General features: G+C 56.9%; 2 protein-coding genes across 8 annotated transcripts; one reads left to right on the forward strand and one right to left on the reverse strand.

Annotated features, from left to right (window-relative positions):
* Positions 1-1,772: 1,772 nt before the first annotated feature.
* Positions 1,773-8,518, reverse strand: LOC107324023 (uncharacterized). Its single transcript, XM_085518674.1, has 7 exons — positions 8,415-8,518; positions 7,794-8,122; positions 7,507-7,739; positions 5,204-5,307; positions 4,835-4,994; positions 2,510-3,002; positions 1,773-2,171 (listed from the first exon to the last, which is right to left on the reverse strand). Exons 1-6 carry the CDS (start codon positions 8,516-8,518, stop codon positions 2,781-2,783), a joined length of 1,152 nt encoding a protein of 383 aa, XP_085374800.1. The 3' UTR covers positions 1,773-2,171; positions 2,510-2,780.
* Positions 7,743-24,952, forward strand: SCMH1 (Scm polycomb group protein homolog 1). Of its 7 annotated transcripts, XM_085518328.1 has the most exons (16): positions 7,743-7,816; positions 10,511-10,594; positions 11,605-11,673; positions 12,128-12,198; positions 12,486-12,720; positions 13,603-13,691; positions 14,002-14,103; positions 14,198-14,245; positions 17,715-17,947; positions 18,338-18,464; positions 19,240-19,440; positions 19,919-20,104; positions 21,693-21,824; positions 22,966-23,169; positions 23,404-23,537; positions 23,849-24,952. In XM_085518328.1, the coding sequence occupies exons 9-16, from the start codon at positions 17,771-17,773 to the stop codon at positions 23,972-23,974; spliced, it is 1,287 nt and encodes a 428-aa protein (XP_085374454.1). In that variant the 5' UTR covers positions 7,743-7,816; positions 10,511-10,594; positions 11,605-11,673; positions 12,128-12,198; positions 12,486-12,720; positions 13,603-13,691; positions 14,002-14,103; positions 14,198-14,245; positions 17,715-17,770; the 3' UTR covers positions 23,975-24,952. The 7 variants fall into 7 exon arrangements, 5 of the variants coding, with proteins under 5 accessions (XP_085374454.1, XP_015739167.2, XP_015739168.2 ...); XR_014935260.1 differs by having other exon boundaries at positions 14,002-14,245; positions 19,919-20,093; XM_015883681.3 differs by having other exon boundaries at positions 14,002-14,245.
* The last annotated feature ends 77 nt before the right edge of the window (positions 24,953-25,029 follow it).

Below are 25,029 nucleotides of genomic sequence, written 5' to 3' on the forward strand. Positions count from 1 at the left end.
GCAGAGCTGAGGGGATCCCATGGGGCACACAGAGCTCTGGGAAACCAATAGGGGAAAAAGAGCTGTTAGGATCCCATGGCCCCCAGCTGCCCTGCAGCACACAGCCCTGAAGGGTGCAGGTTTGTTGGGCAGAGAAGGGCACTGCCCAACTCCATGACTTCTGGTGGAAGGAGAACAACTCTTTCAGAAGGACTTGATTTAAAGACCACAAATGATGGAGAACCCGCCACATCCCTTGGCAAATTGCTCCGATGGTTAATTACACTCCCTGTTTAAAAGATGCATCTTCCTTCCAATTTCGGTTTTTCGAGCTCCAGCTCACAGCCATTGAATCTCATTACATTTTTTATCTCCTAGATTAAAAAGCCCTCCATTATCAGAGCTCTCCTCCCTCCGTCAGTACTGATAGATGTGATGGAGCTGCCTCCGAACCTCCCCACAATTAGCCACACCGCTCTGCCTGCTGCCACTGCCTCCACTCACCCTCTGACCCACATCCCATGTGGGCCCTGGATATGATTTTCCTGGAGAGATGTTAAACATTCAGCAACACAAAGCAGAGAGGTTTGGGTTGGGTTGGGTTGGGATGGGATGGGATGGGATGGGATGGGATGGGATGGGATGGGATGGGATGGGTTGGGTTGGGTTGGGTTGGGATGGGTTGGGTTGGATTGGGTGAAGTGCTGACAGTCTCATGGCCCCTGTTCCAAACTCCTGATACCCCAAAACTGCAGCATCCAGCTACTACCAGCCCAGGGCCTGGTGGGTCACAGAATCACAGCATCACAGAATTGTAGGGGTTGGAAGGGACCTCTAGAGATCATTGAGTTCAACCCCCCCAGCAAAGCAGGCTCCCTAGACCAGGTTGGTAGACTAGTTGCCAGACACTCCAGGCCCTTTATCATCTTTGCAGCCCCCTGTTGGACTCTCTCCAGAAGATCCCTGTCTTTTTTGTACCAGGGAGCCCAGAGCTGGAAGCAATGCTTCAGGTGAGGCCTGACCAGGGCAGAATAGACAGAGGATCACCTCCCTTGACCTGCTGGCCACACTCCTTTTAATGCAGCTCAGAATGCCATTGGCCTTCTTGGCCACCAGGGCACACTGCTGGTTCATGGACAACCCATTGCCCACCAGGACCCCCAGGTCCCTCTCTGCAGAGCTCCTCTCCAGCAGGTTATCCCCCAACCTGTACTGATACTGGTGGTTATTCCTTCCCAGGTGCAACACTCTTGCTCTTGTTAAACCTCATCTGGTTCCTCTCTGCCCAACTCTCCAGCCTATCCAAGTCTCTCTGAATAGCATCACAGCCTTCCAGTGTCAGCCATTCCTCCCAACTTCATATCATTAGCAAACTTGAAGAGGATGGATGCTACCCCCTGATCAAGGTCACTGATGAAGATATTGAACAAAACAGGATCATCGAGTCACTGTGGAACCTCTCAGATCCAAACTCAGCCCACCCTGCTGTGCCATCAGTACCACATCCACACAGTTCTGGGCACAGCTTCACCCCACAGCCCCAAACCTGCACCCCACAGCTCTTCCAGCCCTATAGCACAAGCATCCATGGGAAGAACAGTGTTGGCACCAAACCACCACCACAAACAACGTTGCGTGCAGGGAGGTTACGGAGCAGTGCTCCCATTGCACACCCCGCGCGTGTTTGTCTTCATTAGCGCGGTAATTCATGGTATGGCCTTGCTAACATTCAAATCAGAAGGAAGAATATTAAAAAGAAGAAGAAGAAAAAAAAAAAAAAAGGAAAGTAATTATGCTTTTCAAAGTAAGGCTTTATGGGTAAATTGTATGCAAATCGCCATCTAAATCAGGGCGGCATATCTTAAGCGGATCTAAAAGTTGTGAAGGCCTCCAGCGCATCATTGATATGTAATCAGCAGAGATGTATGATTCTGCTCCTCACTTAGGCAAATGTGAGTGGCAGAGCTCCGGTTGGTAATTGCTATTTATCACAGTGGCTGATGCGAGGAGCTGTCATCTGGCTGCGGGTGGGACCGGCCCGCCATCCATCAAGCTGCTCGGAGGCGGCTGCTGCATGACTGTGCCACATTGGGGTTTCCAGGTGCTCTAAGTCCCATGTCCCAACCTGGCTGCTGGGACATGCAGGTCCTGTTTCTTGCCTTAGCTCAACAAAATGCAAGGCAGAACTCAACCTGAGCATAGGGAAGAGAGGTGCTCTCTCACCAGGCTGCATCTCCTGTCCAGTAGATGGTTCAGCTCTGAGTTGCAGCCATGTGCAAAGTAAGAGCAGCACATGGGACTGTCCCAGCATTGCTCTGCCCATCACGCAGCACCCACCCATAAACCACACCTGTAATCTTCCCCCACAAAGTCTGCCCACAGAACCTGCACCTGTAAGACCCCCCCAAGGAGTTAAAGCAGGTAACTGACCCCGCTGCCATGCAGAGCTGTGGCAGTGGAGCAGTGCATGGCTGCAGCTCTGCTCACACTGCTTGTCCTCACACCCCTGTGGCCATTCACCCCCACTCACCCCTCCCTCCTCCTGGTGAGCTCCGTCATGGAGGCAGCAAAGTGTTATGTACTTGCGAGCCCCATCATCCTTAAAAGCAGAGTGATGCACGCTCCAGATGAGAAAAGAGCCTCCATCCCATATGTTAATAGATAGCATTAGGGCAATAATGAAAAGCACTTGAGACAAGTAAGCCCCTATCAAACGCTGAGTAATAGAGATGCACAGAGTGAATCACAATGCACCTCCTCTGCAAAAGATATTAAGACGTCTGCTTTAGTGCAGGGCCCATTCACTCCAACAGCTGCTCCGTTCCTCTGATTGAAGCAGGAGCAGGGAGCGCTTTTCCAGCCATTTCCACACACCCAGCACTTTGCACGCTCGTGTGCAGCACGGAGAGGGATGCAGCGATGGGCACAGAGCTGAGGTCCCACTGCATGCACTCAGGCTCCAACTCATGCTGCTGCTGAAAGGCACCGTCCTGCAGTCGCAGATGGGCGCTGGGTGCGGGCTGCTGATGGGAGAGATGAGTAACTCCAGCAGAGCCCTGTGCCAGCACTGAGCACTGCGGCAGGCCGGGAACATGGAGTGCTGCCCAGCACGGGGCTGGGCTCCTCCACTGCACAACCTGATGGGATAGGACTGCGCTAAGAGCCTCAGCCCAACCCCAGTCCAACACCATTCCCAGCCCCACCCCCAACACCACTCGCAGCCCCAACCTCAGTCTCATCACCAATCCCACCCCCAGCACCATTTCCATTCTCAGTCCCAACCCCAGCCCCATTCCCAGACCTAGCCTCACCTCCAGCCCCAGCACAAACCTCAACCCCAGCCCCATTCCCAGCCCCAACCCCAGTGCCAACCCAACAGCAATCACAGCCCCAACCCCAGTGCCATCCCCAAGTCCATTCCCAACCCCAGATGTGTGGTGGGAAATGGAAACCAGAGGAGTGAGTGTGGGTCATGCGGGAGCAGGGGGGAGCAGCACCACTGTATGTGGGACAATGGGACACACAAAACCTCTGCCTGCTCCGTGCTGGGCCACACTGATGCCCCCTGGCCATGGGACTGCTGTGACCCACAGCAGATGGGTCAGAAGGGAGCATGGCATGCTTTGCCCTGGTAATTAGGGCAGGCGGGGCTGGCTAATTGCCTACACACCCAGCACTGTGGGGTGGATGGTACCACACATCCCTGACCCCAATGCAATGCTACCCAGTGTGGGGTGAGGGCACAGCTGGGGGCACCACCCGACCCACACTGAGCCATCTTGTGTCACACTGCACCATGTGGCATTGCGTTGTGTTGTGTCACATCACACTGTGTTGTGTCACATCACGTTGTGTTCCACTGCATTGTGTCAGGTTGTGTTGTGTTGTGTTGCACTGACAACCCCACAGACCTGTGCCCCCAGTACCCCCACTGGCCCCATTCCTCCCAGTGCTCCCAGTGCCCCCTCTGTTCCCACAGCCCCATTGCTCCCAGTATCCCTGTTGCCCCCCCATGCCTCCAGTGCCCCCACTTCTCTCAGTTCCCCATTGCTCCCAGTGCTCCCAATGCCCCCACTGCCCCCAATGCTCCCAGTGCCCCAATGCTCCCAGTGCCCCCATTGCCTTCAATGCCTCCCTCTGCTCCCAATGCTCCCAGTGTCCCAGTTGCCCCCAATGCTCCCAGTGTCTATGTTGCCCTCAATGCCCTCTAGTGTCTCCAGTGCTCCCAGTGTCCTCAGTACTTCCAGTGCCCCCAGAGCCCCATTGCTCCCAATGCTCCCAATGCTCCCACTGCTCACGCAGTCCCACTGCCCCCACTGCCCCCAATGCTCCCAGTGTCTCTGTTGCCCTCACTGCTCCCAGTGCCCCCATTGCCTCCAGTGCCCCCCTGTGCCCCCAGTCCCCCCCTTCCCTCCCGGTCCCTCCACTCACGGCCGTGCCGCATCCACGGACGCGCAGTGCCCTCTGCCGGGGCCACGCGGCCGCAGCCGGTACCGCTCAGTTGCCACGGAAACTGGGCCGTCCCCATCAGAGACAGCACTCAGCTCCCCCCTCCATCCTGCATCGTGCATTGTGCACGCTGCATTGTGAGGGGGCAACTGCCCTTTGGTTCTTCCAGAGCAGCTCAGCTCGACAGCGGGGACAGGGACACAACGAGCAGCGCTCTGGGCTCTTCCCTCTGCAATCTCCCCTGGGCGGTGCAAGCAATTGCAGGCAGCGCATCGTGCGGGCCATGCATGGCACTGCAGGCAGTGCACGGTATAGGGGGTACACGGTGCATGCAGAGCAATTGGAAGAGGAGCTCATCAGGAGCACTCAGCATGGATTCACCAAGGGGAAATCATGCTTGACCAACCTCATAGCCTTCAATGATGGCTGGGTAGGTGCAGGGGGAGCAGTGGATGTCGCATGCCTCAACATCAGCAAGGCTTTTGGTGTTGACTCCCATGGCATCCTGATAACAGAGCTGAAAAGGCCTGGAGCATCTCCTTGTGAGGGACCTGGAGCTGCTCAGCCTGGGGAAGACTGAGAAAGAATGTGATTAGTGCTTATAAATATATTCAGTGTGGGAGAGAAAGGGATGTGGCCAACCTCTTCTCAGTGGTCTGCGGGAACAGGACAAGGGGAAATGGCCACAAACTGGAGCAGAGGAAGGTGATGGAGCACTGGGACGAGCTGCCCAGGGAGGTGGGGGTCTCCTTCAATGTTAATATTCAGGACCCACCTGCATGCTGAGCTGTGCAGCCTGTTGTGGGAGCAGCTGCCCCCAGGGTGATGTGCCAGCCCCCCGAAGTCCTGCCTTGTTTGATCACTGCTTTTATTTACAGTCTGTTGTGGGGGGAAAGAGGTAAATGCAGGTTGTGTTTTGCTCTGAGAACTGATCCTGTTGGTTTTCCCTAAGGGCATCCCATGCACTGTGGCCTTCTGGCTGCGTCCCACAGGTCGGCTGCAGGCCAGCCAGAAGCTGCTTGGCCCTGGGCAGGGCCCTAAATATTGCAGAGGCTGCACCAAGTGTGGCACTGCAGCCAGGACAGCACTAACACTGCTGCTGTGCTGCTGCACCCTGCCACCAGCAGGTGGAGGTCAGCCATCCGTTCCTGCCATGCAAAAGTGGGCATTAACTTCCCTAAAGGATAAAAGAGAAGCATAACAAATGAGCTATCTCAGACCTTCTTGCAAGGGTCCCATCCCATTTCATCCTATCCCATCCCATCCCATCCCATCCCATCCCATCCCATCCCATCCCATCCCATCCCATCCCATCCCATCCCCATCCCATCCCCAACCACATTCAATCCCATCCCTGTACTCATCTCCATTCCCATTCTCATCTCTGTACCCACCTCTATCCCATCCCACCCCATCTCATCCCATCCCATATTATCACATCCTATCTCATCCCATCCCCATTCCCACTCCCATCCTACCCCCATTCCTATCCCCACTTCTATCCCATCTCATCCCATCCCCCATCCCATCTCAACCCATCCCATCCCAAACCATCTGATGCCACCCTACCCTATCCCCATCTCTACCCCACCCCAGCCCATCCCATTCTATGCCACTCCATCCCAGCTTATCCCATCCTATCCTATCCTATCCTATCCTATCCTATCCTATCCTATCCTATCCTATCCTATCCTATCCTATCCTATCCTACCCTACCCTACCCTACCCTACCCTATCCTATCACATTCCAACCCATCCCATCTTATCATACCCTACCTCTTCCCATCCCCATTCCCACATCCCACTGCCATTCCTATTCCCCCCTCCATCCCATCCCATCCCACCTCAACCCATCCCAAACCATCTGATGCCACCCTACCCTATCCCCATCTCTACCCCACCTCATCCCATCCCATCCCATCCCATTCTTCACCACTCCATCCCACCTTATCCCATCTCATCCTATCCTATCACATCTATTTTATCATACCCTACCTCATCCCATCCCCATTCCCACTCCCACCCCACCCCTACTCCTATCCCCCCCTCCATCCCATCCCATCCCATCCCACCTCCACCCATCCCATCTCAAACCATTTGATGCCACCCTACCCTATCCCCATCTCCACCCCACCCCACCCCATCCCATCCCATCCCATCCCATTCTATGCCACTCCATCCCACCTTATACCATCCCATCACATCCAATCCCATTACAAGCCATCCCATCTCATCCCATCCAATTCCCATCCCATCCCACCTCAACCCATCTCATCCCAAACCATCTGATGCCACCCTACCCTATCCCCATCTCCATCTCCACCCCACCTCATCCCACCCCATTCTACGCCCCTCCATCCCACCTTATCCCATCTCATCCTATCCTATCACATCCCATCTCATCCCATCTTATCATACCCTATCTCATCCCATCCCCATTCCCACTCCCATTGCACCTGCATTCCTATCCCCCCCTCCATCCCATCCCATCCCATCCCATCCCATCCCATCCCATCCCATCCCATCCCATCCCATCCCATTCTACACCACTCCATCCCACCTTATCCCATCTCATCCCATCCTATCACATCCAATCCCATTACAAGCCATCCCACCTCATCCCATCCAATTCCCATCCCATCCCACCTCAACCCATCTCATCCCAAACCATCTGATGCCACCCTACCCTATCCCCATCTCCATCTCCACCCCACCCCATACCACCCCATTCTACACCGCTCCATCCCACCTTATCCCATCTCATCCTATCCTATCACAGCCCATCTCATCCCATCTTATCATACCCTATCTCATCCCATCCCCATTCCCACTCCCATTGCACCCGCATTCCTATCCCCCCCTCCATCCCATCCCATCCCATCCCATCCCATCCCATCCCATCCCATCCCATCCCATCCCATCCCATCCCATCCCATCCCATTCTACACCACTCCATCCCACCTTATCCCATCTCATCCCATCCTATCACATCCAATCCCATTACTATCCATCCCACCACTCCAAAGTGCCTTTCCCTATTTCTCTCTGCTGTGCACAGCCCATCAACCCATCTTTTACATCCACGACATGAGCAGCTCTGGAGGTGACATCGGGACCCTCGGGCAATCCAACAAGCAGAGATGTGGCACAACCACGTTCAGTGTGTGCATAGGGCTGACCGGCTGCACGGAGCTGCGTGTCAGGCCGCGCAAAGCCGCGTTGTCGGCTCTCGGTGCCGGGGGGCTCCGTGTGCCGGCGGGGCCCGGCAGGGGGCGGCTGAGCGCTTCTGTGTCCCGGCGGCCGCCCCCCGCCTCAGTGCGCAGCGCAAACATGGCGGCGTTGGCGGCGCGGCGCTGAGACGGAGCCCGCAGCGCTCGGGGCCGGGCAGGTGAGGGGCGGCGGGGCCGGGGATGGGGAGGGGGCAGCGCGGCCGTTGTGCGGGGCGGGCCGGGCCCGGAGCTCGGCTGTCACTGCGGCCCGCTCCGCCCGCGGCCCTCCCTCCATCCGAGCCCACCCCGGAGCCTTGGCAGCCCGCACCCTGGCCGTGCTGTGCGCTGTGTTAGGCCCCGCAGCGCTCGGTGCGGGACAGCCCGGCCCTGCGGGGTGACAGCGAGGGATGGAGCCGGGAGAGGCATCAACCCCGGGGGGGACATCGCTCAGTGCTGCCCCGGGACGCGTCGGGCCTCTGCAGCCCCTGGGGATCGGGTCGGGTTGGGGGTCAGGTAGAGTTTGTGTATAGGGTCGGGCAGTTTGTGCTTTGGGTCGGGATCCGGGCAGGGTTTGAGCTCTTTATACACTCTTTATATACTCTTCTTTAAAAAGAAGCACGTTCAACCCCTGGTGCTCGTTTAAAGCCGCGGCCTCGATTCCAGCAGCCGGGCGGTGCTGGGATGTGCCGCGTAGCATCAGCCGTGGCCATAGCAGGGCCTGCAGCTCCCATAGGATAAAGCAGAGAAGCAGCTTAAGGGCCCGGCTTTGATTTTTGCCTCCCTTTCTGTTGACTGTTGTTGTTTATAGCGAGCAGCGGGCGCTGAGTGGCTGCGAGCAGCCATGTGGCAGCACAGGGAAGCCGCTCCCCCCAGCGCTCCATGGCCGCGATGCTGTTCCTTTCTGACACACCTTTGCTCTCCCCATCCCCACAGCTCAATTGAACCGCATCAAAGGCTTTATTCTCACATCAGCCGTGTCACTGTCCCCATTTCATATGTTCTTTCTACCCTGCAGGGGTTTCTACCTGCCCTTCTGCTGCTGACCTGTGCTGTGATCAGGCTGGGCACTGCATGGGGCTCAGTGACCCCATTCTCAGTAGGTCTGAGCGCTGCTATGGGGCAAAGGAATGCAGCTCTGCTGTTTGTTTGCTGAAGGAGAGTTTGAGGCATGCACTCAGTGGGCAGCATTAGCAATAGGGGACAGTCAGACTGAATGACCTTGGGGGTCATTTCCATCCTTGGGTGATCCAGTGCTTTCAGGATGGGGAGCTGCACTTACTGCTGTGCTCCAGCCCTGCTCCATTGCATGGTGCAAGGCCTCGTGGTGATGCTGGTTATGTGAGCAGGAGCAGCCAGCTCTGCTCTGTGCCGAGCTCGTCCACTGGAGGTGACGTTGCTGTGTCACATCGCTCCTTCTCTTCTGCTTAAGAGCACACAGAAGTTTTGCTGAGCACTTGCTGGATTGCTCCGTTTGCAGCTCAGGGTGCGTTGCATCTCGGGGGATTTGAGCTCCTTCAGTCGCAGCCAAGCCTGGAGTTCTGCACAGGATAAAAATAGCAGGCGGTAATTAATGCACGTCCTCGGCGAGCCCGGCTCTGCTGCTCTCTCCTGACATGTTGCACTGCTGCAATTTCCTTTCCTCCTCCGAAGGAAGAGATGAATTAATCTCTCCCCGCACGGGTAGGAAGGAAAACAAGGAGGCTGGGAGCAGGATGGGAGCGGGGCTGTGCAGTGGGATGGGAGCAGGGCTGTGCAGTGGGATGGGAGCAGAGCTGTGCAATGGGATGGGAGCAGGGCTGTGCAATGGGATGGGAGCAGGGCTGTGCAGTGGGATGGGAGCAGGGCTGTGCAATGGGATGGGAGCAGAGCTGTGCAATGGGATGGGAGCAGAGCTGTGCAGTGGGATGGGAACAGGGATGTGCAGTGGGATGGGAGCTGGGCTGTGCAATGGGATGGGAGCTGGGCTGTGCAGTGGGATGGGAACAGGGATGTGCAGTGGGACGGGAGCAGGGCTGTGCAATAGGATGGGAGGAGGGCTGTGCAGTGGGATGGGAGCAGGGCTGTGCAATGGGATGGGAGCAGAGCTGTGCAGTGCAATGGGAGCAGGGCTGTGCAATGGGATGGGAGCAGGGCTGTGCAGTGCAATGGGAGCAGGACTATGCAATGGGATGGGAGCAGGGCTGTGCAGTGCAATGGGAGCAGGGCTGTGCAGTGGGGTGGGAGCATGAGGACATAGCAGTATGGGCAGGGTGCTTCTCCCAGCCTCCTCAGGCTGTCCATTGGATGGGGCTGCTCTTTGCTTCTTGCTTTGGGATCGCTGCCCCAGATGGAGAGCTGCCTTTGGCTGTGACGGCGCCTCCTTGGCAGATGCTGGTGTGATCCATATGGGCCCCAGAGGGGCAGAGAGGAGAGGCGGCTGCGCTGTGCCGGGCTGCACTCCCTTCATGCTATCCCTTATTTTTATGGCTCTCCTGGGCTCTCTCCTTTATTATTCCTAATCAGACTCAGTCATTTAAATCCTTCTCGGTGTGATAGTTTTGTTCTATGAAAGCTGAACTCAGCACCCAGACAGTGCTCATTGGTGGCCCATTGGCTGCACTGCAATAGGAAGCAGGACTCTGCCTTCCTCTCCAGCTGCATCCCAGGGCCACAGTGGTGTCCCACTGCTGCTCCTCTTGTGCCTGCTGTCCCCATGGGGAGAAGGGCTGCTGGTTTTGGGGCTGAGACAACGGGTCTGTGTTCATCAGGAGGCGTTTGTGCAATGTGGGAGTGAAAGCATTGCTGTTCTCCCAGTGGTGCCATCAGGTAGTGCTGCAGATGTTCACATGCTCCACAGCTGGGGGATTTTCTCATGGCTCTTTCTTTTGTCCTAGGTGTCTTCAGTTACTTCAAGGCGAGTCGCTCCCACGATAAGGACGGCAGCGGTGATAGAATGCGGAAACCAGGGCCCCAGAAAGGTGAGTTGTGCTGTGCTGCACAGGGTTGAGCAGGGACACAGCTGGGGAGCCACGGGGGCACAGGGAATGTGTTGTCAGTGCCCCACTAGGAGCAGAGCAGAGCAAGAGTGTGCATGGACATGATGGACATAGCCAGGGTGCCCTGGCTGGTACTGAGTCCCCAGGATGATGCACAACCTCTCCTTCACACTCAGCAAGCCCTGCAGTGCTGTATCTATGTGTAGCAGTGTGCATACCATGCCATGGCTGTGTGCAGCAGTGAGCATGCTGTGCCATGGCTGTGTGCAGCAGCAGCAGCAGGGCTGTGCCCACACCATCTGCTTGTGCATGCACACGCTGCTGCTCCTCCAACACAGGCATGAAGCCATGGAGCTGCCTACCCTATGTGGCTGCAGCCATACAGTGCTGGCTGCTGCTATCCCTGCTGCAGAGACAGGCTTCAGGGCTCTGCCTTGCAGGCTGCCTGCAGCTGAGCATGCTGACCTTGGGCTCTGCAGACCCCATTGTTTTCCTTCAGTGGTGTTCCATCCATGTGCATGGCCAGCAGGGAGCTCATCTCAGCACTTTGAACATGGGGGAAGGGAGCAGCAGAGCAGGGCACATCCTCCACAGCCCTTTGTTCACAGCTGTGCGTGCACATGGGGCTCATGGCAGGAGATTGCTACTCTCAGTTTATCTCCTTCCTTTATTTTTCTTAAGCATCCCTTTGGCTTCTCTTACAGCGGTGTTATCCTCCTCCCATCACTGCTTGTCCTTTAATGAAGCATGAGCTTCAGGGCTGGCTGCAGGAGAGCAGGATGGGGCTGGCTGCAGGGTGAGGGCAGCAGTAGTACGTTCTCCTTTTTAAAGACAGTCATCTTTTAGACACATGAAGGAGGATTTGCCAACAGCAACAGTGCTTTTTGTGTAGCAAGCTTTACTCCCACTGCAGTGCAGCTCTTACCAGGCTTGTTACTGTGTGTGGGAGGCTGTGCCCCTCACTGACACAAGTGCTTTGTTTCTTGTCATAGCCATAGACTGGAAGGATGGTAAGAAGCACAAGTACAGCCGCCCGCCAGAGTCCCCCTCCCAGTATCAAGGTAAGAGCACACATCCCTTCCTTTCCCTTCCTTTTATTCCTTAGAGCATCATTTCAGGGGGTTGATATCCCCTCGGGGGCTGAAACGTACCAATGGAGCCCAAAGGATGAGAAACTCTATTTACATTCTGAGCTTCAGACCAACATTAAATGCAGTGGGATGAGAACATGGGCACGAGGGTGCAGAGCTGCACTGCTCACTCTTCACTCACAGCTGCTGCAGTTTGACCCTTGGGTGTGTGGAGTGCTTTGCTTGTAGGAAATATCTGTAAAGGTGAAGACATCAGAGCGCAAAGCTGATGCTCTGCCTGCAAGCACTGCCTGTCCATATCATACTTGGTCTGCTTAAAGGAGCTCCAGAATCAATCTCTGCTCTGCTGAGTGTCAGACGCTGAGTGTCCAAGCTGTTCCCTCGTCCTGGCTCCTGTTTGAACTCTCTGTTTTCTCTCCCTCAGGTCACTTTACCTGGGAGAAATACCTGAAGGAGACATGTGCTGTCCCAGCACCTGCCCATTGCTTCAAGCAGGTGAGGGGCTGAGGGTGAATGGGAAACCTGAGGGAGACAGTCTGCAGCCCAGAAGTGCTGTGCTGGGGGTGGGCCCCTTTTTGGCACGGGGGATGCTTCAGGGTATCTGAGGCTTACCAGAAATCAGCATGTGCTGAAGCAAAGGTGAACAATACAGGTTTAGGTGCTGCAAATGCAAGCACAGCACTGAAGGGCCGGATGGCAGAGAGCCGTGGGGTGCTCACAAGGCTGCGGTGCTCGCAGTGCTGGATGTGCTGGCTCTAACAGTCTCCTCTTTCCCTCCACAGTCCTACACTCCTCCTGCCAACGAGTTCAAGATCAACATGAAACTGGAAGCCCAGGACCCGCGGAACACCACGTCCACGTGCATTGCCACAGTGGTGGGGCTGACAGGCGCCCGCCTCCGCCTGCGCCTCGACGGCAGCGACAACAAGAACGACTTCTGGCGGCTGGTGGACTCAGCTGAGATCCAACCCATCGGGAACTGTGAGAAGAACGGAGGGATGCTGCAGCCTCCTCTGGGTGAGCTGAGCTTCAGTGAGCGCCTGTGTTGTCCATGGGGACAAGCAGGATTGGTTTTCTCATGTTTCTGGGACAAAGCCCCTGCACTGCCCATCGCTATCACAGTGCTGTCATCCCCCGCGGCTCGCTGGGCTGTTGGTCAGGCATGCCCACAGCTCTGAGTCCTGTGCACGTTGTGCTGTAGGTGGGGATGCTTTGGGGCGGAGATGCAGGAGCTGTTGGTGCACAGATGAGCAGCTCACACTCTTGCAACTCAAGTGCAGGTTCAGCGCATGCACTTTCTGAAGCTCTCCCTCTGTGCCTCAGAGGAGAGCTGTGTTCTCAGCTCTGCCTGCTCTGAGTTTTGCCAGCAGATGGCAATAAGAGTAATCGAGCTACAGAGCTAAAGTCACTTCTGACCTTATAAAAGGAGGTCAGTGTGCTGTGCCCAGCTCTGTGCTGTGCCCTGCACTGGTCCCAGCAGGAGAGATGCTCTTGTGCCCAGCATGGGGAGCACTCAGCAGAGCACTGTTCTGCCTGCAGGGTGTGTGAGCCTGCAATTTATGGCATGGCATTCCTGCACTCCTTGTAGCACCGCCTGTGCGCACACACACACACACACCACTGCTCCCTTTCCGTGCACACTCAGTGTAAGAGGTCCCATCGGTTTCTCTCTGAGGTTGTGGCAGCTGCTGTGCATCCCATGGGGGTGGCAGAGGGTCTGTGGGGTGTGCCAGGAGGTGCGAGCTTTGCAGCATTGGGTTGCATGGCATCAGGAGGTTGTTGTGCACACACTGCAGATCTGTGTTGGCTTGATTTCTCCCTGTTCTGTCAGAGCAGCTGTTTGTGGCTGCAGCCCAGGATGTCAGTCTGACAGTGCCCATCTCTGCTCTCTCCTTGCAGGCTTCCGGCTGAACGCTTCCTCCTGGCCCATGTTCCTCTTGAAGACTCTGAATGGAGCAGAGATGGCTCCCATCCGGATTTTTCACAAGGTATTTGGCTGTTTGGGAGCAAATATATCCTTCTGGTACATCCCCCTCCTGCATGGGAGATGAGCACACTACCACCATTGCCACGTGCTGCTCCCCCTGGCAGCTCCATGCAGCTGCTGCTGGCTCAGGGTAGGGCTCAGTGCTTACACAGCACTGTATGGGCTGTGCCCAGCAGCATGGGGATGCAAGCTAGGCAGCTCACAGAGCACACACCCACCCCATCTGCTCGTGGAGGTGAGTGGCAATGGAGGGGCAGCGCTGCTCCAGGCGGGCACTGCCGCTCTCTGAGCTCGTTTTCCTTTTCTCATAGGAACCACCATCTCCATCCCAAAACTTCTTCAAGACAGGTATGAAGCTGGAGGCGGTGGACAGGAAGAACCCTCACTTCATCTGCCCGGCCACCATTGGGGAGGTGAGAGGTTCTGAGGTCCTCATAACATTTGATGGCTGGAGAGGTGCCTTCGATTACTGGTGCCGATATGATTCCCGGGACATCTTTCCCGTAGGCTGGTGCTCGCTGACTGGAGATAATCTGCAGCCCCCTGGAACAAAAGGTAAGGCCAACTCATTGCCTAGCACTCTTACACTTGAGGATACAATAAGGGAACCACAAGCCTTACTGATTTTACGCCATGGGGCTGCTCCTGTTTGTGCTCATGGTGGTTATCCTGGCGTGCCTTATGTGTCTCCTCTGTGAACATGGAAGAACACAGGCATGGGCAGAAGCAAAATGTGAATGCTGTGTGATGCTCCTGAAAAGGCCTTCATGTGTGCTCTGCTATTGCTGAACTTGTCTTTCCTCAGGGAGTCTGAGCAGCTCCAGTTTTCACTGCTCTTAACTGGGGTGGAGAAGCAAACTGCTCCAGGGTCATGGGCAGCAGTGGAGCGAGAATCCAAAGAGCCCCTTTCCAATATGAACAGAGCAGAAAATTGATTCTCAGGGTCAACCTAAAGAAGAAGGGTCGTGGCTCACTTACTTAAAAGTCACGTCTGGGGAGGGTGAGGATGGAGAGTGATGTATGGCTCAGGGTACAGCGAACTGTAGAGGGAAATAGTGGCTGTGATAAGAAGGAAGAGATGAGGGTGGGTTAATAGCTGTCAGTTCTGGGCAGTGCCCTGGAAGGGGTGGGTGGGGAGGACACCCCCCATTACCAGAGCACGGCCTTGCAGATGTCTGCTGCTGGAGTGGCATCTGTAGCTCTGCTTGTACACATGGAGCAGCACATTGCTGCTGAAGGCCAGGGCTGTTCTGCAGCCTTCCCTGCAATGTGTCCCCCTGGCTGCAGCACTCTGATGGCAGGCAGTGGTGTAGCTCAGGACAGCCTCCATCTCTCAGCACCCTCACTGCCCTGGGATGTGTTTAAGTGCTCAGTGTGTGCTGGTGGAGCTGATGCTCAGGCACCAGGCTTTCTGTTTAATGTGTTGCAGCACTTCTTGTTCTGGTTGCCACTGCTTGGTTTCTCTCCTTCCTGCAGAGGTGATCACTGGGAGTGCAGCCAAGTGCTGCACTCAGTGCTGGGAGCAGTGTCCTGCTGCGGGTGCTGCAGCACGAGTGGCCCCACATTGCTGCAGGTCACAGCAGAACTTTTGTTTGGGAGCTGGTGTTGCACCAGCATCACATCTGTGCTTTTTCTCTGTCGTCTACCCTGAAGTTTTCCCATAACCTGTGGAGTTGCAGTGCCGTCTGTGCTGGGAGTGCTGCTCCCTCTCTTATACCGTGCTGTAGAAGGCAGAGTCCTGTGCTGCTTGATTCTCTCCTGCAGTTCATACTGATGCTGCTGAAGAAATGAGCCCTGCAGCCCAAGCATGCAGTGCAGGCTGCAGTGCTCCCAGGTGCTTTGGAGGCCGTCCTGCCTCTGCTCATCCGCAGAGCATCCAATGCTGTGTGTTCTGCTTGCACCCCATGTTTTGGAGGGGGGAGGAAAGTGCTTTGGAGCCCAGGCAGCTTCCCGAGCCCAGCTCTGGCACTTGGGGAAGTGCTGCCACATCATGTGTCCTTGTTGGTGCTTGGTGCTGAGCACCCAGCCCCGCTCACTGCACAGAGCAAGCGTCACAGTGCTCTTCTTGATCCTTTTATAACTTCTGAATGGCTTTAAAAAGAAGAAAAGATGGAACAAAGCGCACCTTTTGTGCTCTGAGACATCAGAGGTGCCCAGCTAATGTTTAACCAGGAAGCCAAGGCTCAAAATGCACTTCAGACAAGAGCAGAATGAAACTACAGGAACACTCCGGAGTGGCCTGAGCACCATGGGGGTGTTTTGGTTTGATCCGGGGGGTCAGAGTGACTGGGGATTGCACTGCAGTGTGCTTGGGGCGAGAGGGCATGGGGTGCAGCATGGGGGAGACCTGCTGTGAAGGTAACTGCAGACAGGTGCAGCAGTTTCTTGTCCCTTGCATTGGAACCATGTGCCCCAGTGGGCTCAGTGCTCCTGATTGGGTTGGAACTGGGCTGCTGCTGGCAGCTGCAGGGCTGGGCCCAGGCGCCGTGAGCACAAGGAGCACAAGCTGGGGTTGGGTTGCCAGCACTGAGAGCTCCTTGCACAGCCAGCAGCAGGCTGCTGCAAAGCATTGCTGCTCCCACGCTGAGAAGGATGCTCCCTGCAGAGCAAATAACAGCAAAAAAGGCATGTTGAGTTTGCTGGGAGCAGGAGGGGAGCTGGCAGGAGAAGGGGATGCAGAAGCAGGTGCTGCTGTCAGCAGGAGGTGTTCATGTTGACTGCAGGTTTGCTGGGGGTGGGGGGGCTGATGGGCAGCTCTGGGGGACACCCACTTGGCACTGTCTCATCCCGTACCCAAACCTTTGTGTTATGACAAAAAGGACACGTGGCTCAGCTCACCCTTTGATTTCCTATGGCATGGAAGGTGGTGGATGGCTCAGCAGGCAAGGAGTTGGGTGGGTTGTCGTGCATGGGGGGTCCTGTGTGCAATTGGAAGTGGTGGTGAGTGCTGTCCCCAGGGCTCTGTCTGGGAGCAGTGCTCTGCCAGCCCAGGAGGCTGATGTTATATTGCTGCCCAGTGGGTGCAAAGCACGTGATATCTCTCCTGTACCCAGAACAAATGGAAAGCTGGGTTTTGGAGCTAAGCACATCTGCGTGATCGGCACAATGCCTGCACTGGTAACAAGCATTTGGACATCCCCACTCTATATAGTGCTTTGTGGTGCCCAGCTGGTCTCTCATCTCACCTGGCTTTGTTGCCGTGCTGGGCTGAATAGTGCTGCTCTGCTGGGCAGCCATCCTGCGTGTTGAGCCGCTCTTGTGGCACTTCACCCCATGCCGTTGGTTCTGCTGTTCTGTGACACGTGGAAGGTCTCTTTTGCTGTGTGCTCTGCAGGACAGCCGGCGTGATGCAGTGGGACCCCTCAAACATCAGCTCTGAGCAGAGGGCTTCTTCCTGTGCCAGTGGCCAAAGGGAGCACCCACAGAGCTGTGCTCTGCTGGGCTTTGCGGTCTGCTATCAAGGACTGCTCTGTGCTCACCACTCTGTTCTCCACAGCTGCGTCCCTCCCCATCTCCTGTCAGCTGCACTGATGCCCTCCAAGCTCCTCCTGCTGTGTGGGCAGCGGGTGCTGCAGGGCTGTGCTCTCTGTTGGTGGGGAGGAGCACTTTGCTCCACTCCCTGCTTTGTGTCCACCAGCAGTGGGGCCTCTGGGTGCCCTACTACCCCTGGAGCTGCCCAGGGCTGCAGTCATTCCTTCCATGCCTCACTCTGAGGATGGCTGTTTGTCCCCAGCTCTTTGACACCATGCTTCCCACCTGGCAGCCCTCCCCTTGTCCCGTGGCTCTCACTCTGCGTGAAAGCTTTGCAGCTGCTCTGCAGAGCCCTCAATTGTAGAGTGGCTCTGCCATGCACACAGCGCACACTGTCCTCCTCTTACTCTCATCCCTTTGGTATTTAAAGGCTGTGTCAGGGGCTGTGGCCAGTCCAGGATTTTCCCAAATGATGCTGTTTAAAGATGGAGGCTGCTCTTGTTTTCATCCTCGCCTGATTTAATTACATTTGCTTTCTCTCTTTTTATTTCAGTTGTGATTCCAAAGAGCCCTTTACCTGCCTCCGAAGTAAACTCGGAGAAGCCTAGCATGCACAGTAGCACAAAGACTGTTTTGGGGCATCAACAAGGGCAAGGGCGTCGCAAAGCAGGGAAGAAGCGTGGTCGAACGACCAAAGCGCTAATCCACCACCCCATGCCTGCGCCCTCCAAATCAGTGGAGCCTTTGAAATTCCCCAGAAAGAGAGGCCCCAAGCCTGGCAGTAAGGTAAAAGCTGGTGCTGATGCAGGCGGGTGTGAGGCAGTGGGATGCTGCATGCGTGTGTCTGTGCAGCACTAGGAGAGCAGAGGGGAGCATGGGGCTGGGAGCACCTTGGAGCAGCTGTGCCCTGCTGGGCCTTCCCATGGAGAAGCTCTGGAGCTGTGTTGGCCATGGGGTAGCACAGCATGAGCTGCAGGGCTGGCAGGGCTGGGGCTCGTCCTCTTGCTGCTCTTGTGTGGGATAGACAGGTGTTGAGTGCGTCGGTTCTTGAGGCTCCCCGTCATCACCGCGCCGTGGCCTATGGTGCCTTGTATCTTGGATGCACAGCAGCATGTAGCGATCGTGGGTGGTGGAGGAGAGTGGGGGTAAAAGGAGAAATATCCTCTTTTTCTGCAGAGGAAACCTAGGACATTGCTGAGCCCAGCACCCACCTCTCCAACCACCAGTACCCCTGAACCCGACACAAGCACTGTGCCCCAGGACGCTGCTACAGTCCCCAGCTCTGCCATGCAGGCTCCCACAGGTAAGGCTCTCGGGCCGCACCCCTGGAAAGATTGTACACGTGGGACTGCAGCCATCAAGACACAGCAGGGCACTCCTACTTCTTTGTGAGCATGTGAGCCAGCATGTGAGTGGAGGTGGCCCAGCTCTGCATAGGGAGGACAGGAGAGACACGTGAGCTCAGCTTTTCCTCTGCCTCCGTCTGTATTGGAGATGTGCAGTGGCTGTGATGGACGTGGGGTTCCCCATCCCTGAGCTGACCACAGAGCCCTGCAGGGCCCACGCAGCTCCAAGGCAGCGTGCTGCAGAGCCATTCCTGCTGAGCAGCGAGGCTGTGCTGCTCAGGGCAGGGTGTTGGGGCACACAGGGACAGGAGGGAGCAGAGCAGTGGCAGCTCTGTGCAGCTGTGTAGGAGCGCAGTGCCGGTCCTGTGTATGTTTGAGCAATGGATGTGGGTAGGGCCCTTTGTTTCCCCAGAGCAAAAGCAGCCCGCTCCCCCGGTTGCTCACTGTGTACAGTGCAGCTGCTCTCCCCAGCTGGAGCAGACCCTTGGGGACTGAAAGCTGGGGAGCAGCCCCAGGAGGAGCAGCAGCAGCAGCAGAAGCACCTGCAGGGACACTCCAGGGTGGTTCCCCAAAGCAAGACAGCTCTTGGGCAGCGGCCGTGCTGGACTCATTCATGTTTTGGGAGCACTTTGACAGCCTTTGAAACCCAGGCATCTCTCGGGTTGGATGTTAGGCATCTTTACCGTGCGTTCTTGAGTGGGTTAACAGCAAACACGTTTCTCATCTTGGCAGTTTGCATTTACTTGAACAAGAACGGCAGCGCTGGGCCCCACCTAGACAAGAAGAAAATACAGCGGCTGCCGGACCACTTTGGACCAGCTCGAGCCTCTGTTGTCCTGCAGCAAGCAGTGCAGGCCTGCATCGATTGTGCTTACCATCAGAAAACAGTCTTCTCCTTCTTAAAACAAGGCCATGGAGGAGAGGTCATCTCAGGTGAGAACTGGCCTGCAGCACTTTGTCTTCGGAGATGTCATGGCAAGAATCTGCTCACTTGAAGATGAAGCTTGGCACAGCCCTGGGCTGGGAACAGACAGAAGATTTCTGTCTTCTTGCTGATCAGCTGGTGCAGGGCAGGGGCATGTTCTTGGGGAGCAGGCAGCACCTCCATCCCAGCACTGCTGGGCCCCAGGAGAGGATGGCACAGCATGGGTGGGCACTCCACAGCTCCTGTTGGAAGGAAGATCCGTGCCATGAAGTCTCTCTTCCCCAAGCCCTGGTTTTTAATGCTCCCTGAGCCCTTGCTGAGCTGGCCATTCCGCCCCCCATCCCACAGCCCCACTCCCATAGCCCCTCTGGGCTGTGCAGGTAGCTCTGGTGCAGAGTGTCAATGCGGAGATGCAGCAGCTGGTGGTGTGGCCCCCTGCCCTTGTCAGGGCCTTACGTGTTGGGCTCTGTTTGTTTCTATCTCCAGCTGTGTTTGATCGGGAACAGCACACTCTGAACCTGCCTGCAGTAAACAGTATCACCTACGTCCTCCGCTTCCTGGAGAAGTTGTGCCACAACCTCCGCAGTGACAACCTCTTTGGGAACCAGCCTTTCTCCCAACACAGCCACGCGCCGCGCTCACACGAGTACGACCACGAAAGGTATCTACCAGGTAGGAGCTGGGGCGGGGGTGGCACCGGGGGGACCCCAGGTCCCGTACCCAGCTTTCCCCATCGCTCGGGAGGCAGCAGTGTGTTCTACAGCGACTCCATGCTGCTGCCTGCAGCTCAGAGTGCTGTGCTGGACTGGGGGTACATGGGTGAGCAGCAAGCACAGCTCAGCACTGAGCTCTGCAGGGAGCAGTTGCTCCATTGTCTTTCTGAGGTGCCCAAATGCAGTGGTTTCTGGTGAGGGGCGTTCCATCCTTTGCAGAGGTTGTGGGAGGATGAGGATGTGCTGAGTGTGAGAGCTGTCGCTGTGTCACCTCCCACCCCCCCGTGTGCCGCCGTGGGGCCAAGCAGGAGTGGGTCAGGGAGCAGTGGAGCTGCCAGCAGACAGAGCTGATGGCTGCTGGTTTGAGCAGGGCTGGTGTGCAGTGCCATGCACAGGTCAGTGTGAAAGCACAGACAGGAGGAATGTTGGAACCACCATGTGTGGGTACCAGTGTTACCTGGGAGCTCTGCTGCACAGCAGCCAGGGCTGGTTTCTAGCTTGCATCTGCTCTTGGCAGCTTGGTAACCACGTCTCCTCATCTCAAGCAGCACTCAGGGCTGCTGTGTTCCTGCACAGCTCCAGCCATTGCTGTGTCGACAGCCCCAGCAGTGCGCCTTGCGCCTTCAGCGTCTGCATTGACTCCAGTGCTCGGCTCCTTCTCATTTCTCTCTGAGCGGGTGCTGTCCTGCCTGGCCCAGCCTGGAAAGGCATAAAGCAGCAGGTCTCTGTGCCATGGTTACTAGCAAGGACACCAAGTGGTGCTGAGCTGCAGTGGTGTGCAGGTTTGTTGGTGGGTGCTGCACAGCACTGCTCCATGCTCCAGTGCAGTGCTCCCACTCTGCCCTATGTGTGCCCACTGCCTGCACGGCTGTAGGGTCACAGCTCACAGCACAGCTCACAGCACTGTGCCCTGTAGCCCACACTGCAGCATCCTGAGCTGCCGTGAGGTGGGGGCTGGGCTGAGCCCCCCCAAGAGCCACCTGCTGCTGTTTGGTGCCTGCCCAGCGTGTGTATATGTGTGTCCGTCGTACCTGGGGTCCCACACTTGGATCACCTTCACAGGGTTAGGGCATCCATTGCACTGAGGGCATTTTCCTTCCGTCGTGTTCTTCTCTGCCCATCCCCTCCCCATCCCTCCTTTGTTGGCTGTAATACATCTCCTGCTGGGTGAGCACCTGTCCTTTGTGCCACCTCTGTGCCACCATGTGATGCCAGCCCTATGCTGCTGGCCACAGCACTGGGGATGGACTGCATGGTTCTCAACATGGGAACCATGGGGCCAGAACCTGCGCCGTGCTGCCGGGTGCTCTGGGGCTCTGAGAGAGGGAGATGGGATGGGGCTGAGCTGAGCAAAGGTGGCACCTGGGGTGAAGACAGCAAAAAGCACTGGTGAGCTTCGGCCCCCCCATCTCTAGAACTTACAGAGCAACATGCAGAGTGCTGTGTGGGCTGGCTGCGCCTTGGGGGTGGTGGGGCACATGGGTGGCTGTAGCACGGCCTGCCTTGCTTCCCTGCTGCTCTGAACAGAGCTTGTTCTCTTTCCTTAGACAGAAGCAGTTCGTTAGACGGCACTCTGCAGGGACCAGGCCGGGGTACAAAGCGTTATTGCCAAGATTCCCCTCCATACAGTGCTCCTCTCTCCCCCAAGTTACCAAAGAATGACCGTCACCCGCTGGAAGGTGAGCACAGCATCTCTTCCCAGCAGTGCGGGCACAGAGCTGGGAACAGGAGGGGTGTAGGAGGGGAGCTGCACAGAGAGCAGCTGTTGCTGTGTCACTGCTCCTAATGCAGCCCTGTTGTTTCAGTCTGTCTGCCTCTGAGGTTTGCTGCGGTGTTGTGCATGGGCTGGTTGTGCACAGGCTGGTTGTGCAATGCAGCCTCACAGCTGGGAGCTGCCCTTCCCCTCGTGTTCCTTGCAATCATGCTGGGCCATGTGCTGTCCCTCCCTGTTGCACCTCCCAAAGTGGCTGCAGTTGTTGGTGTTGGGAGAAGTGAGTTTGGGTCGTCATGCTGGGTTGGGGGTCCATCCAGCCTCACACTGCTCCTTGAGCACACTGCTGTAATGTGTGGGACAGTGACTCTGTTCATTGTTGGACTGGAGGCATTCTGAGGGTGAGCTTTGCACCCATAGCGCTGCACCGACGCAGCCTTGCATGGCCACTGTTCCTGCATGGGGGTGCAGGGCTTCACAGAGCCTGGATGGGTGCTTGGGTGACAGAAGGAACAACCTCACCTTTGCTCGTGGCATCGTTTGTGGTATGACACTGTGCTGTGCTGCCGATGGGGTGCAACCATGGGCAGCAGCAGTGCAGGCAGAGGGGCTCCCAGCACACAGAAAGCGCCATGTGCAGTTGGTTTGTGGGCACTGCTGCCTGTGATATGGGGCACTAAGTGCTGCTGGACTTGCTGGGTGTTCTGTGACACAGAAGCTGCCTCTCAGAGGGCGGCTCATGCAGCACTGGGTCTATGCTGGGGTTGGGTCGTGTGTGCTGCAGTAAAGGCACAGCTGTGCTCCTCATGTCCTCATTTGTGCTGAGGTGTGAGCAGCACTGCCCCTGCCCTGTAGGTTCGTGCCATGTGCTGCCCTGCAGCCCCACAGCCTGCACTGCTGCCCCAGTTGTGCAGGGCTGCAATGCAGTGTTTTCTCTGGGTGCAGTGGCAGGACGCTGGGCTGCAGGCATCAAAGCAGCCACTGTATGGGTCTGGCTATGGGGTGGATCTGGCTGTGGGGCACTGGGCCCAGAGCTGGCCAAGCTGCTCACTGCCCTTAAGGTGGGACGGGACGGCCGCATGCACTGACTGCAGCATGCTGTGTTCCAGGTGAAACCTTCGTGCTGGGAGACGGACCCCCCGGGCCCCTCGAGCCTCGCATGGACCCCATGGACTCTGCCCTGAACGCCGTCAACGCCTCCGCTCACAGCCGAAGCTCCAGGGAGTTCCGCCTGCAGGGATACCGGCACCTGCACCAGCCCTGCAGCCTCAGCCAGGGCAGCACCTCCACGCTGGGCAGGCTCGGCTCCACAGGTAGGAGCTTTTGGGGCACTGATGGGAATGGGCTGGGGGAGGGAGCGCTGCAGGAGAGCACCGGGCAGTGCCAGAACTGGGATCCATCAGGGGGCTGCAATGCGCTTTGTCCATCTGAGCTGTTGCTTCAGGCAGGGCTGGGGGGAACAGGGATGTGTGGCTGCAGATGCTGCTGCATGCACATGGGTAATGCTGCTGCATGCACGTACATCACTGCCATGTACTGTGCCCCAGGCTCCGAGCGGTACCGCGATGGAACACGGCTCAGCAGCCGCGACCCCTCATGCTGGACGGTGGAGGAGGTGATGCAGTTCATCCGGGAGGCAGATCCACAGCTGGGACCCCACGCTGATCTCTTCCGAAAGCACGTGAGTGTGTCTGTGTCCATGCCAGGCCAGGAAGGGGCAGAGCAGGGATGGCTGTGTAGGGCATGGCCCAGTCTGAGCTCTGATGCTCTGTGTGCATGGAGAGCTCAGCTCACAGCACTGAACCACACCGAGCTCTTCCCTTTGCAATCCTAAAATTCATTTCATTGCAAACTTCTTCTGGCAAGAAGCACATTGCAAGCACAGCTCAGAGTGCCCTGAAGCTCCTATCGAAGGGCTGTCCTGCCAGTCAGGGGATGGGATGGTGCTGGGTTGCCTGGCTCTGATGGCGCTGCTCTTTCTCATCCCAACAGGAGATCGATGGGAAGGCACTGCTGCTGCTGCGCAGTGACATGATGATGAAGTACATGGGGCTGAAGTTGGGCCCGGCCCTGAAGCTCACCTACCACATCGACAAGCTGAAGCAAGGCAAGTTCTGAGGACCCTCAGCAGTCCGTCCGCACGCACCCACCCACGCCACCGCCGCAGCCCAGCTGCAGGGACGCACCATGCAGAGCCGGCCCTGTGCCCTCAGCCCCTCCTGCCCCCCTGGATGTTTGGCCACATGGAACAGGGTGGGTGCCCACCCCCAGCACTGCCCGTCTTCCACGCCAGCACGGAGAGGCACAGCGCTGCCCCCCTCCCCCAGGGGTCCTCTGTATTTATTTGGGACTGGGGAGAGGCCCAGGAGATGGAGAGGCTGGGGGAAAAGGAGCAGGGCTGGGCACTATGGGACTCATCAGCCCTTCTCTTCCCTTCGCCTTTTTTATGATGAGGAGTTGTCCATTGGAAACTAGGACTTTTTTTTGTATGTTGAACTCACAGCTCCTGAGGATTTACAGCTGGAGGTGCAGAGCCCATCTCCTCACAGCCGTCCCACTCCCTGCAGCTCCAGCCCAGCCCAGCAGTGGGCAGGGGGCTCTGACTGATGTATTTATTTGTGATGGCACTTCGGCTCTGAGCTGCTGGCCGGGGCTGCAGGGTCCATCCCTGCACATCCCCATGCAGCAGCAGGCAGGGCCACCAAGCAGAGCCCCTATGCTGCCCTGAGAGCAAGCAGGGAGCTCCACTGCACTTCTCCATCCCTGGGGTTACCCCCTATTGCTGCCCCACATTCCCTCACTGCAGTGGGGGGGGGGAGAGATGGAGGGGGGCAGGGGCAGGTTTACCCCAAAGGGGAATGTTGCAAAGCAAAAAGAAGGCAAAACTTGCAAACCCAAAGTGACAGAAAGGCTTTCATCATACAGCACTGCCAGCACTGCGCTCCCTGCTCACAGGGGGGTCCCATAGATGGGGGTCCTGCACCCCCCACCCATACCTGCGCCGCTCCCGCTGCAGCCAGGCCCCCGCATGGGCTCAGCCCGTGTTTTCCTTCTGCACTTATTTTACTTCTATTTGTTTATAAATAAAAGAATAACTAAGAGTTTTGCCTGCTGTGTGCGCAGGCAGGAGGGGGGGGATTGGGGGAAGAGGAGATGCTGATGTGGGGAACTTC

The sequence above is a fragment of the Coturnix japonica genome, chromosome 17, assembly GCF_054131305.1.
Source record: "Coturnix japonica strain WE chromosome 17, WE-NBRP24, whole genome shotgun sequence".
NCBI lineage: Eukaryota > Metazoa > Chordata > Aves > Galliformes > Phasianidae > Coturnix > Coturnix japonica.